The 13,031-nt window shown below is 44.7% G+C and overlaps 1 protein-coding gene across 1 annotated transcript; it reads left to right on the forward strand.

The window, feature by feature from the left end:
- The first annotated feature begins 413 nt into the window (after nt 1-413).
- tgm1l1 (transglutaminase 1 like 1) lies at nt 414-12,462 on the forward strand. The gene is made up of 14 exons (XM_023837706.2): nt 414-551; nt 4,067-4,484; nt 5,199-5,390; nt 5,980-6,231; nt 6,821-6,939; nt 7,037-7,144; nt 7,318-7,495; nt 8,456-8,594; nt 8,913-9,105; nt 9,197-9,350; nt 9,597-9,881; nt 10,031-10,191; nt 10,303-10,439; nt 10,774-12,462. Exons 2-14 carry the CDS (start codon nt 4,067-4,069, stop codon nt 10,934-10,936), a joined length of 2,499 nt encoding a protein of 832 aa, XP_023693474.2. The 5' UTR covers nt 414-551; the 3' UTR covers nt 10,937-12,462.
- Nucleotides 12,463-13,031: the final 569 nt, after the last annotated feature.

Consider the following 13,031-nt stretch of genomic DNA (forward strand, 5'->3'; position numbering starts at 1 on the left):
GCCCTGGGTTTGAATTTGTCCCCTTTATTTCCTCTACCTGGTTCCCTTCCTTCTACTGTCTGCAGTCTTTTTTTGCCTGTATTTGAGTTTTGAGTTTTGCAATTGACAGGAATCCCCTCTGAGCAATACAACTCCCCCACAAATCAAACTCTTTCCTACTGTACGTTTTTGGTACTCTAATAATAAATCTGATCAACTACTACAACTAGGGAGTTTTAGCCTTTGGAATCTCCCCCAGAATTCTGCTAAGAATTATCCCTGTATCCAGTCTGAAATATAAACACATGTTAACACACATTCCCTTTCGCAATAGCTACTTGTGAAAGTCATAGTTGACAATATGGAATGGGGCGTAGCTATTTATAATCATAATTGAAACACTCCTGTCAGTGTGTGTGTGTGTGTGTGTGAGAGAGAGAGAGAGAGGAAGGAGAGAGAGAGAGAGAGAGAGAGGAAGGGAAAGGAGAAAGACTTTCTGATCTATCACTTTGACTTCTCCTCCGTGTCACTAACCAGGACCACGCCACAGAGAAACCGAAAGACGCCACAAAGTAAGACCTCAAATTATCATGTGCGATGCAATTTGTGACGAGTCACTGCATGAGCTTCTGAATATATGCCAATAGTCGCAAGTGAACACTGAGGTGAAAGAACTGTATGTAAAATAAATGAATCAAAGTTACATTTTATTTTCAATCACTCACTGTGAGTTGTTAGTAATGTTTTACTCATGTAGCGTCTGTTGCTCTGCTGCTTCTTTTGGCCATTTTCAGGTTCAGTTTTCAGGTTCCGTTTGATTTGACATTGTCACTCTTTCTAGTACAAACACTATTATTCTGCTGATTCACAGCTCAAGTAAGTAATGGTGTATTTTTTGGATGCTGAAGTCAGGTAACAGACAAGTATAGAACTGAATCACCTTTCAGCTCAAAAGTAGGGAAAAGCTGTGTTTGTTCTAAGAGAGGCCATGGTCTTTACAGTTGAGATAATCAGTTATTTTATATTTCAATGCCAGCTAAGATCAGCCCCTTTTGGATTATTTGACTCAATTCAGTCATGCAGGACCTCAGCAGCAAACCCAAGCCAATCAAAAAGACTCTTAACAATCTTTTCAAGACACAGTGGGATCATTTTGAGCGCTGTGGCCAGGGCTGGTTCTAGCTGTAGACAGAACATGTCTAGGTGGCCTAGGGCCATTGCATTACCTGTGTTGTAGAGGAAGTGAAATTAAGCATAAATTTTCTTGGTAGGGGTACCTCCCAAGTAAAGCTTTGCCTGGGTCCTCTGTCTGTAGAGCCTGGTAGAGCCAGCCCAACCTGTAGAGCCTTGTAGAGCCAGCCCTGCCTGTAGATCCGAAGTTCAGCATGCTAAACTGCTACTGTAGCAGACTCTCATTCTATGGGTATGGTCATCCAACAGTCCCAGAAGTCATCTTCGCCCAGTTGTTATTGGACCGGACCAGCGATTAGGCCTAAAAGCTTGAATTCATTAATGCTATTCACATTGGTCTGATGCTCGGTTCCTCGCTACAAAGTGTTTTTCACAATGAAACCCTGGATTAATTCAGAAGAGGCAGCAGAAAGTAGCACAGTATACTGTATGTGGGCCTCGAGGCTGCTGGTTGAAGTGAAGCTTTGTTCGTAGATGCTCAGGTAAGTAAACAATTTCAATGATATAGTCAACGGAGAAAGCGATCCACTCGATGTCTAAGGTAGGATGAGGTTAGGTAGGTGATCCTGGAAGAGCTGCATTTTAGGGCATTACTTGCTTATTTATTCATGTGAAATTTCCTATCCAGTGAAACACAGAGGGTCATAGAGTGAAAATGCACAGTAAGATGAGAGGTTGACGGCATAGGAGATGGTATGATTTTGGGGGGGACATGTCCTTAGCTGGTCCCCTCCCTTGCTTTGTGTATCCTCCATACTGCAGCACTCCTTGTTAAACTTGCGCAATGGCCAGTACTGTCTAGGACCACTGCAAACTGGTTTTGGGCCTTTCACATTCCAGCCAGGACACACCTCTCTTATTCTTGGCTTACCAGTAGACAGCAAGTGTCATCCACCTCATCCAGCTCACGGTGTGTTCATCAGATGACAAGACATCTCAAAAATAAAGAAAAGACTCAATGTTTCTGGAAGAATCTGGGTGCATTGCAGGAGGGAAAACAGCAGAGTTGCAGAAACGCTATGGCAACTTCTCTAGTCGATACCAGCTTTTGTGTTTTTGTGTACCAGTTCCCCTTGACCAAGCCCTTACTTTCATCGATTTTCATTACCTATGCTCATTAGCCTTTGCCAAATTTACCGTAACTCCCTTATTAACTCCCTTAATCTTTTTACTTTCATTCTTTCTTATGCCAGTTTGATCTTATTCTATCCTCTTGCTTTTTCCACAGTGACAGTGGGGCCTTGTGTGTGTTTTTAATTTTCTTTTTATCGCGAGCACTTTGTTGTGTAGAAACAGTCAAAGTCAAAGATATTTTATTGTCAGTTCACATTATATGTGCAAGACATACAGGAGAACCGAAATGCCGTTTCTCGCTCACTGTCGTGCAGACCGTCCAATTACAAAATTATGGACATTCTATACAAAAAGACAGATAACAAGACACAGGACAGACAGCGGAGGCAGATCAGCAATTTCTGACCTAGAGCGAAACGTCTCTCAATCCCACAATAAAAGTAACTGGAGGGAGTCCTGCCCAGTAGAGTTAAACTGCAGAGGGTTGAGAACGTTAAGGTTTTGGCAGGTAATTGGTTGGGGGGAGGGGGGGATTAAGATATGGTAGATAGGAGAGAGACAGATTGAACGGCAGAAAAGAAGAGAAGACAAAAAAATGCATTGTAAGGTTAGGAGAACTTTTTCATTGCTAGTCTTAGGCAAAGAACCTTGGTATTCATCTTTGTATCATTTTCATTCTGTTTTATTTGTAATAGAGGTAAAATTGTAATTGTTATTTAACTGTAATATCTAACAGAATTAACTGACTAAACACACAAGCAATCATTTCCCGTAGCTCATATCCTCTTTCAGGAGTGTTTTATCCACTGTTTTATTTTTCACAGAACTTGGCTTAATTTGCCTCAAATGTGTGTGGTCTCTTGCACGTACAGAATCTCAGATTCTCCTGTCTAATATTTTGGAAAGACGCTATATCCATGTTCCTCAAACATGTTCAGGTCTACAGGTAGCTCTCGCTGTCAGTCTGTCTGTCAGCTGGTTTAGGTTTGAATCAAATATGGCATTTTGGTTGATACCTAATAGCTCCATCTTGGAGTGGGAATCTCCTGAGAATGGGCAGGTGCTGTTTGCTAACAGGTTCTATTCTGAGAGTAAAGACGCCATCTTGGTTCAGGTCCCACACGCTCCATTGCCTCTGATTAACCTCTGTAGTGGTGAACTTAGAACCAACATAGCACCTGTAACCCACGTCTCTCCCCCCACACTGAGAGATGTCGCGTTTTCCTTTGGCTGGCATTCTCTGTCTGCGGGTGATGTAGCAGAACTGTTCTAACAGTTGAGATCACAGTACTATATTATCTGTTTGTTTTTCTGGTTTATATACTGAATTAGTCTTGCTTCTTTTGATTCTCTGAAGGTTTCAGGCAGTGTTTGACTTGAGGAAGACATGGATAGTCTCAGAGAGGGTTGGTGCTAGATATTTCAGGCCCCATGAAAGAATATCATATTGCGCTGCCAAATCAGACCAATCCAATAAATAAAATAAAAAAGGTCCCTGTTACTCAGGGGTCCTTGTAATCATCTTTTCACCCCTTTTATAGCCTCCATGGTCCCAGGACCACCCATAAGAGATCAGGGATCCTCCCTCCACACATGAGGGATCAAGGACAGGCCACTCCACCACATACACAAAAAAAAAAACTTAACCCCCAGCCCCCTGGTTGACAACTTTTACCATTACCACTACCATCCAGCAAGGAATACCCCCCAAGACTTTGACACAGTTCAAACTTGTGCCAGGCTTGACACCAAACCTACAGCATCCAACAAATAGGGGACTTTCTGTCTGCCATTGTCTTATCTGCGCTCCTCTTCCTCCAAGATGCCACGAGAGATCCGGAGTCGATCAGCTGTGGGCCGGTTCCCCGCCGTCACCCTGGACCTGGCTGAAGATGTGGAGCCAGATGAGGAGGAGCTGATCGGGAAGCAGGAGGATGAGTGTAGCTGCCGAGCCTGGCTCCGCAAGCTGTGCTGCTACTGCTACCGAAAGGACAAGCCCATCACGGGGACCAGTGGCACAAGGTCAGGCGGCACAGGGTCTAGCAGCACAGGGACCGGCGGCACAGGGACCAGCAGCACAGGAACTGGTGGCACGGGGACCAGCGGCAAGGGGACCGGCGGCACGGGGTCCAGCGGCACAGGGACTGGCAGCACGGGGTCCAGCGGCATGGGGAACGTTGTCACTGATATGAAGGACAAGTTGGGGCAGCCTGGGGCAGGGAGCACAGACACGGTGCATGGTAATCCCTCAGCATCACATGAGGATCCAACAAGAAGTTAATCTGTACTTGCATCGATCTGTGTTGGTTTGTGTCTAGCAGAGAGACATGTAAAGGAAGACTTTCATTCCGCTGTTGAGCTGACTATTTACTGTGCATGTGACAGATAAACTCTCGAATCTTGAATGAGAAATCATGTCAGCCCATCCCCCCATCCAAATGCTCAGATTTTAAAAGAATAGCACATGTATTCTTATTGAATGTAGATGTGTTCCATCAGTGTACAGACAGCTAAATACCCCTCCATTCATTGCACACTGATTAATACATGAATAAGCAATATTGTATTCGTTCAGACACATAGAGAGTAAAATTTGTTTGATGCTTCCTGGACAGCAAAATGTACTGAGGATGAACCTCTGCCCAGGGTGACAAAATTTACCAAGGGGGACCTATTGGAAGGGTTGTCGGACAGAAATTTATTTATGGATACGGGCCGGTATTCCATTATCCAATATAAGACATACATTTTCCAGCAAAATCATTCAAATTTTGAATGAAATGGACAGGGACTCATTGATCTGCAAAGCAGACATGGTCATTTTGAGATCAACACCATTATATAACAATGCAAGGGTTGAACACTAATCAACTGATTACTATGGATCTGCTGTGGTCGTCCTTAGAAACGTCATTGAACTAACTTCTTGAGACCTTTCACTGTTCTTCTCACAGAACAAACTTTGACTGTGAAGGCAGTGGACCTGATGAAAAGCAGGACCGGCCAGAACCGGAAGGATCACTACACCAACTGTTACCATGGCAACAATCTCATCATCCGGCGTGGGCAGATCTTCCAAATGTGGATCAAGCTCACGCGCTCTTTCAACGCCAGTACAGACCAGCTTCATCTGGAGCTAAAATTAGGTCAGTAAATCATCAAAAGTCATCATTCTTCCAGTCATCGAAAGTCATGGCACCAAATCAATAGGTCAAGTGATAGATTTAATTGTCACATGAAAGTATGATGTCAAGACTTGTGTCTGTGTCATAAGAATGAGCAGTAGTATTAACTGATACATAAAATGGATGGATAGATGAATGGACATATGTTCGATAACCTTACATTCTGCTTATGCAGCATTTAGCATGTTTTATTAGAAGCTTTGTTCTTTCTGATGTGAATGTGTTCATACATGCAATTTTAAACAGGGTAAGTGCATGGATGTGTGTGATTTAGTTTTGAACAGCTCGACATTTGAGGAGCAAAATGTCTGTAACTCACTCAATCCATTTTTTGGTGTTTTTGAGATGAGATGGCAAGTGACTTATAGTCAGGCTTCCTTATCATATGTAATATTACAGGATCTGGAACCAGAACTCACCCAATCTCACTCTCCCTTTATTCTTCACCACTACATTTTTATTCTTCCATCCAATCCCTTCCTATGACCAATCAGTATAAGTAGTATTGACACTGACTTACAGGTATGTTCTTGGATACCTTGTGTTGTAGGATCCCTGCCGCAGGTGTCCAAAAATACACACGTCATCATTCCCTTGGTGAAAGAGCTACAGGGCAACCAGTGGGAGGCCAAAATCGTGGAACAGAAAGGCCAGAAGATCAGGTTGTCTGTCAACTCACCGCCTACTGCTCTGATTGGCCAATACCAACTCACTGTGGTGACACAGAGTTCAGAGGGCATGGCACATTCAACATACGACCCCAGCAATGACATCTATATGCTTTTCAACCCCTGGTGTGAAGGTAAAAGACACAAATTAAACACAAAATTTGCTAGCTTGAATGTCTGTCAGAAGAACGTTAGTAGAATGTTTATGACAGCGTTCCTCAACACATTTAGGGGTTGGCTCAGCTTTCAGAGACCAGCAGATGGTGGCTAAAATCAGTTCTCAGAGGTTTATAGGCTTCCTTTATGTAGCCTGGATTTCATGAATCGATTAAAGCAATCTTAGTTGATAGCAAGCTATAAGCACTAATCAAAATGTCAATTTGTCAATAAGTGGAAAATCAAAAGAGGTGAACTGATATTCATCAATGGAAATAACATAATTGCAAAAATCTGCTCTAGCCAATAAGATTCCTTCATGTCTTTAGTATCTTTGTGCAATGTTTAGTGGAATGATGATCGCTTAAATGGACATCGCTGTGAAGTGACCCATTTGCTTTTAATGAGATGCAGCAGATTTTACAACGGTTGGACTTGACCCCTCACTGATAACCATATTAAGCCCACTTGGAGAATGCCACAAATTTGCCGCTACATGCTTTCATCTTCTTTAAAACGGCTCCTTTTCTTTAACCCTGAGTCCTATGTGTGCTCTTCCTGTCTCAGGTGACACAGTTTACATGGAAGATGAAAATGAGAAGAAGGAATATGTCCTGCACGATGTCGGCAGACTATACTTTGGCACCGAGTCCCAGATAAACTCTCGAACATGGAACTTTGGCCAGGTACAGGATGCCACTTTGAAAATGTTTATCTCTGGGTTACAGGGCAAAATATCTGAAAACAAACACTAATTGAGCTTTAACCAATCAATTCATTTAGTTCGATGAGGGAATTCTACAAGCCTGTCTGTTTCTGCTGGACAAGAGTAAGATGCCCATTTCTGGTCGTGGAGATGCTGTCAACGTGGTACGAGTTGTATCTGCTTTGGTGAGTCTGTAGTTCCATGCATTATTGCTGTCCTTAATAATGATTCTTCGGCTGGTATCTGTATTCTTGCTTTCATTACTTATCGCCTGTCTTCAGTAATAAGTTACCTGATAAGGTGAAGTGAAATGAGTGAGGCTGGTTGCTGTCAATCATAACCACGTCCTCCCTTCCAGGTCAACTCGATTGATGATGACGGTGTCGTGGAAGGGAACTGGTCTGGCAGCTATGAGGGCGGGACTGCCCCTACAGCCTGGACCGGGAGTGTGGAAATCCTGAAGAAGTATTACGCCGAGAATGGGAAGCCGGTCAAATTCGGCCAGTGCTGGGTCTTCTCCGGAGTCACCACTACAGGCAAGGATGCAGTTTCTGTTCACGAGTTTGAGCTTTCAGCTGTGCTAGTGCATCTGTGGGCATCTGTATATTGTCTGACCCCATCCACTATGTGCACTAAAACAAACAAACGTGCTTTATTTGCCATTTGTACAAGTACAGGTACATTGGAATGCTTCTTTTTGCCTACCTCATCTTGCTCTGTATAGCTTGGGGGTCACAGCACAGGGTCAGCTAATGTGCAGTGTCCCTGGAGCTGGGGGTTAAAGGCCTTGCTCTAAGGCCCACGGACAAGGGACTGTTCTCCCGAGGCCAGGGCTCGAACCAGCGATCTAATCACAGGCACTGAGACTTAGCCCATTGAGCCACTCACCGCCCCAATAGGGCCACTATAGGGCCAAATGTCTGTGCACACCCAAATGAATTAGAGGAATTGCCGGGTTCAGCCAAACTCATTGTTGACACGTGTATAATTAAGAAGACAGTCACACAATTTCCTGCAACACTCTTTAGCAGCAGAATGGGGGGTTTACAGAACAGGTTAGTGACACTCTACTTGGCACCATCATAGGACACCATCTTTCCAGCCAGTCAGTTCACCACCTTTCTGCCCTGCTACAGCTGCCCTGGTCAACCACAAGTAAAGGGAGTGTGAAGGTCAAAATGCCTGGGAACAAGTTATTGTGAAGTGGTCTGCCACACAAGCTCACAGAAAGAGACCCGATCCATCACCCAACATCAATACCTAACTTGAATGGCAGTAACTCCCAGCCAGCAATTATCCAAAATCTTCCCAGAAGGGTATTAATAGAGTCTAATGAACTGGAACAATGCCGGGGTGTCCAACTTGGGATATTGAACAAACTGGTGTCCACATACTTTTGGCTATAAGGCGTGTCTATGAATCTCTATCTCCACATAAAACCAACATTCCATTTATATGTGATTACAAGAGCATAACCTTCCACCATCCTGTCTCAGTGCTAAGGTGTCTGGGCGTCCCCGCCCGCAGCGTGACCAACTTCAACTCCGCCCACGACACAGACGTCTCTTTGACGATAGACGTCTATTTAGATGAAAACCTGAAGCCCATCGAGGAACTCAACACCGACTCAGTGTGGTGAGAGCGCTCAGCCCTGTGACATCACATAGTTCTGATTTTACATACTGCATGGCAACGCTACAACAAGGGCGGCAGATTGAGCAGTAGTAGTTCTAGCCTATGGTTTAACAGGTCATCAGGATTGTTTTCCTCATTGCAAATGCTTTAGTAAAGCTATACCAGGTGATGAAAGTGAGGAAATACATTATGTAAATCTTAAAAACAATTATGAAACTGCCACATCCAGGTCTGGTTTAAATTGGCAAACTATCACGCAATAGATGCTATACACATATGCTCCCTATCTCCCGTATCTCTCTTTTCATTCATCTTCAGGAACTTTCACGTGTGGAATGATTGCTGGATGGCACGGCCCGACCTGCCCCAGGGGATGGGGGGCTGGCAAGCTGTGGATGCCACCCCTCAGGAGACCAGCCAGGGTACCTACTGTTGTGGTCCTGCTGCCATCACTGCCGTCCGCTTGGGTGAGGTCTACATCAAGTACGACACACCCTTTGTCTTTGCCGAGGTACGTCTGACCGCCCTTCATCCCAGGTGCACTAGCCTCAACTCCAATCTGTCTGTGGGTCAGCTGCTAAGACCACTCTTCTCGGCTGCAGGTCAACAGTGACAAGGTCTACTGGCAGAGGAGCGCCGACGGCACCTTCAAGCTGGTCCACATTGAGGAGAATGTGATTGGAAGCTGCATCCTCACGAAGGCCGTGGGCTCTGAAGAGTCCAACGATATCACGCTCCTCTACAAATTCCCACGAGGTAGGTGGGAGCTCGAGGGAGAACAGAGATTAGAGAATGATGCAGCATTCCGGGTTTTGTACAAACGTAGCCTATCAGTCTCAGCCTATCATTTCAATCCTCAACATCTAGCATCGTAAGTGGGAGGAGCCTTGGCATATAGTAGAGATGTAGGATGGGCTTATGATGATCAAGGGAAGGGTTCCACCATGCTGACCCCCTTAATGCCTAGTTCCTCCACGCCTGTCCCCCACTCTCACTGCTCAGGCTCGGACGATCAGCGCATCGCCGTCGAGACTGCCTCCCACTACGGTTCCAAGCCACAGGTGTATTCCGCCCCCCTCGCCAAAGACGTGACCCTGGAGGTCACGGTGAATGGAGAAGGCCCACATATGGGCTCCGATGCCCAGCTGACCATCGTGCTGGGCAACAAGAGTGCGGAACCGAGAAGTACCACCCTCCACATCCAGGCAATGGTCATGTACTACACCGGGGTGGTTAAGGGTACAGTGAAGGAGGACAAAATTCCTGTACAGCTGAAGGCCAATGAAGGTGAGGAGCTTCATCTGCAACATGAGTTCCTAAACTGCCCAGATGCTCAGTGGCAGGATTTCAACTTCTCGATCATTAAACAGCTACCAAACGTTGGAATTTCCATATTTAATTAAAAATGTCCCATGCCCCTCTGTTTGGCCTCTCAGAGAAAAGCCTGAATTGGGTACTGAAGTACCAGGACTACCAGGGCCAGCTAGTGGACCATGCCGCGTTGATGCTGATGCTCTCAGGCCGGGTTGTTGAGACCAAACAAATTTTGGCAACACAGTACAACTTCCGGCTCCAGACACCGGACCTCAGCATAATAGTGATCTACAGCTCGTCTCGCATCTCTGAAGCTTTGCTTTTTGGCCACTCTCTATTGTAGTCGTGTTAAATGTAATCACTTTCACTAAACGCCCGCATTTTGGCCTCCCAGCCTGTAGGTGATGCTGTGGTGGGCAAAGAGATGGCCGCTAAGATCGTCTTCACCAACCCGCTACAACAGGCACTGAAGAACGTGACAGTACACGTGGAGGGCCTGGGACTCATGAGTATGCGGCAAAGAGCTATAGGGTAAGGCAGCCTCTCCTGTCCTTCTGGAACCACTCCTGTCCTGAGTGCTGCCATAATGCCCAGCACCAGTACTGCCCCCGTCAGTCTATAGTGTAAATAATCATTAATCCTATCTATCTCACCATTACCTCAGCAAAGCACTCCATTGGATCATCTTCAAGGGTACAGTAAATTTATAGCGGAGTAATCACAGCGTTGAGAATCTGAATTTCACCGAAAAGTCCGGCTGGAGCAGGACATAGGCTCAGCTTGAGAATGTCACGCCCCAGATCAGCTTGGCGGCAAAATTTGTTGTCCCAGCCCTGCAAAAAAAGTGTGCTTGCTCTCTCTGCAGTGACATAGGCAGCCATGCCACACTCACCCTGACGGAGCGCTTCGTGCCCAGAGAGCACGGACCCAAGAAACTGCTGGCTTCTCTTGACTGCAAACAGCTCACTCAGGTCCACGGGGAGGCAGATATCGACGTGAAGGAGCCCACTGCTAGCACGGCACAGTAAAACGGCACTGACTCTTCCTGTCATTATAACGTTACTTCTGTTTATAGGATACAGTAACACTGTACATAGCATTATTGGGGCAGACAGGTTCAGAGGCAGTGATTTCAGTGGTTCAGACTGTAATATTAGCTACTGCACACCAGCTGTGTGTATACAACCATGAGATACCGGACAGCTACCGGATACCTGAGTCACTGGAAAGCCTTTGGCAGACAACTGGCAGCGAAAATAGTTATATCAAATAACTATTGCTGTATATATTTGGCAGTTAATTGACCAGTTGTATAACTAACTGTATTTCTTTGTTGGTATGCAAGACAATGTTAGTATGCAAAATCAAGTTGGGTATGAGTTTTGGATATCTAGTTTGGGTTGGTTGTTTTTATGCTTAGTCACCGATGGAGACTGTAATGATTGTTTTTTGTTATGTATGTATTTGCTTGTAAACCACTCTCTCTAGGACAGTGCACTGCATAAATGTTTAGTCTTTAAATATTTATATTGCATTTTTTAGGTAACTTTAGTCAAAACTCAAATGCAACCTCACTTTTTAGCTATTTGACTGAGTCAATTATTTGGACAGGGTCCTGCCGAACCTGGAGCTCCTCATGTCCATTGATAGATATGAAAAATACCCAAAGTGTTTCCCCATGTCTGGTCATGCCTAGCAAGGGTGTAGATCTGGGTAGGGTTGGTAGGGACATGTCAACAACTTGCTGGCAAAACTTGACTGATGATGATGACTTGGGTGTACATGGAATGAAACATGACCTAAGGACATGATCACAGACCCACCTGTTGGTATGTGATGCATTTATGAGCTTTGTGTGTCTTTCAGAGAAGGTTTACATGCCACACCAGGTCTAGCTGGTTAGATATTTCATGTATCCAAACCAACATACACGTTTCACAATTTGTTTTATGAATTTACATATGCTATTTCAGGTCAATAGCTTTGGCTCAGTAATACCATGTGACCCCTGTCTACAGGCTCCGCTATCTTCTAGCGTGAGACGTGCCAGATAGCAGAGTAAGCCCTTAATGCACAGCAGACTTTCCGGACCATGATTCCTGAAAGCAGCCAACTATGTTTGTGTAATAGAAGGGAGTTTCTGGTCAGTAACAACAGTGGAGGAATTCCGTTTGATTTACACGTGTAGTTTTATTTAATTAAGTAATAGTGTAGCGCCAGGTTATGCCTAACATGCCTCGCGAGCGCATATATACTGTATATCCCTGCGTATGTCATTATGAATTGCCATTGTATTGTTGTTGTTGTTGTAGTTACTACAATGTAGTAGTTATGGTTAAGACTTGTTTCCGGATTGTGGCGTGTATGTTTACCCGTGTCTTGTGAGCACCCTGTCTGACCTTCGCGTGTATTTAGCTTGTGTTAATTAATCTCCCACCATGTTTGTACCTTACAGTTTGCCGTCTGACCATGTTGTGTTTCCACTGTTGTATTTGGGTTCGGTGCTCATTGGGTGCCAGTTGTAGTCCTGTAATAAAGAGTGTTCTTCCTGGCAAAAAAAATCTCCTCGTCCTTCATTGCTCTCACAATGCCTCAGCCTGTCCGGCACTACAATATGATAATTAACGTTTACTCCAGCAACCATACACGGTCATAGGTCTGGGAAGACATTTTGAGGTGCTAAAAGTTGGAACAATTGATAAACTTTACTGAAGTTCTTTTGCAGCATCAGTAGTTATCAACAGCTAATAAGATGACTAGCATTTATTATGTATTTGACCTGTTACCATCCGTCCGTGGACAACAGATGTAAAATAGCCATTTTGGCTAATTCTGGCACATTTACATTTTATGTTTATTAATGTGCAATGTCCATGTCAAATAAACCATAAATAAAAAAATAAATAAAAATGAAAACATAGGCTGTTTTTATTTTTTTAAGCTATAGGCATGGACATGCTGCCCTGCAGTATTCTCACACTGCATTATCACCAACATCCAGAGGGGGCGCTGAAGCACCATCAGCACTCCTACTTCCGAGGCTATTGTACACAGTGAGATGAGGACAGACTTGTAACGGGGAGTCAGGTGACCAAGCTTGGCGTACCTGTTGCTGTCCCTCAT

The sequence above is a fragment of the Paramormyrops kingsleyae genome, chromosome 4 (assembly GCF_048594095.1).
Source record: "Paramormyrops kingsleyae isolate MSU_618 chromosome 4, PKINGS_0.4, whole genome shotgun sequence".
Lineage (NCBI taxonomy): Eukaryota > Metazoa > Chordata > Actinopteri > Osteoglossiformes > Mormyridae > Paramormyrops > Paramormyrops kingsleyae.

Coding starts and splice junctions, on each gene's coding strand:
- tgm1l1 (XM_023837706.2), top strand. CDS start 4,067: ATGCCACGAGAGATCCGGAGTCGATCAGCTGTGGGCCGGTTCCCCGCC. Junction 6,232..6,820: donor TTTCAACCCCTGGTGTGAAG/GTAAAAGACACA, acceptor TTCCTGTCTCAG/GTGACACAGTTTACATGGAA. Junction 10,440..10,773: donor ATGCGGCAAAGAGCTATAGG/GTAAGGCAGCCT, acceptor CTCTCTCTGCAG/TGACATAGGCAGCCATGCCA.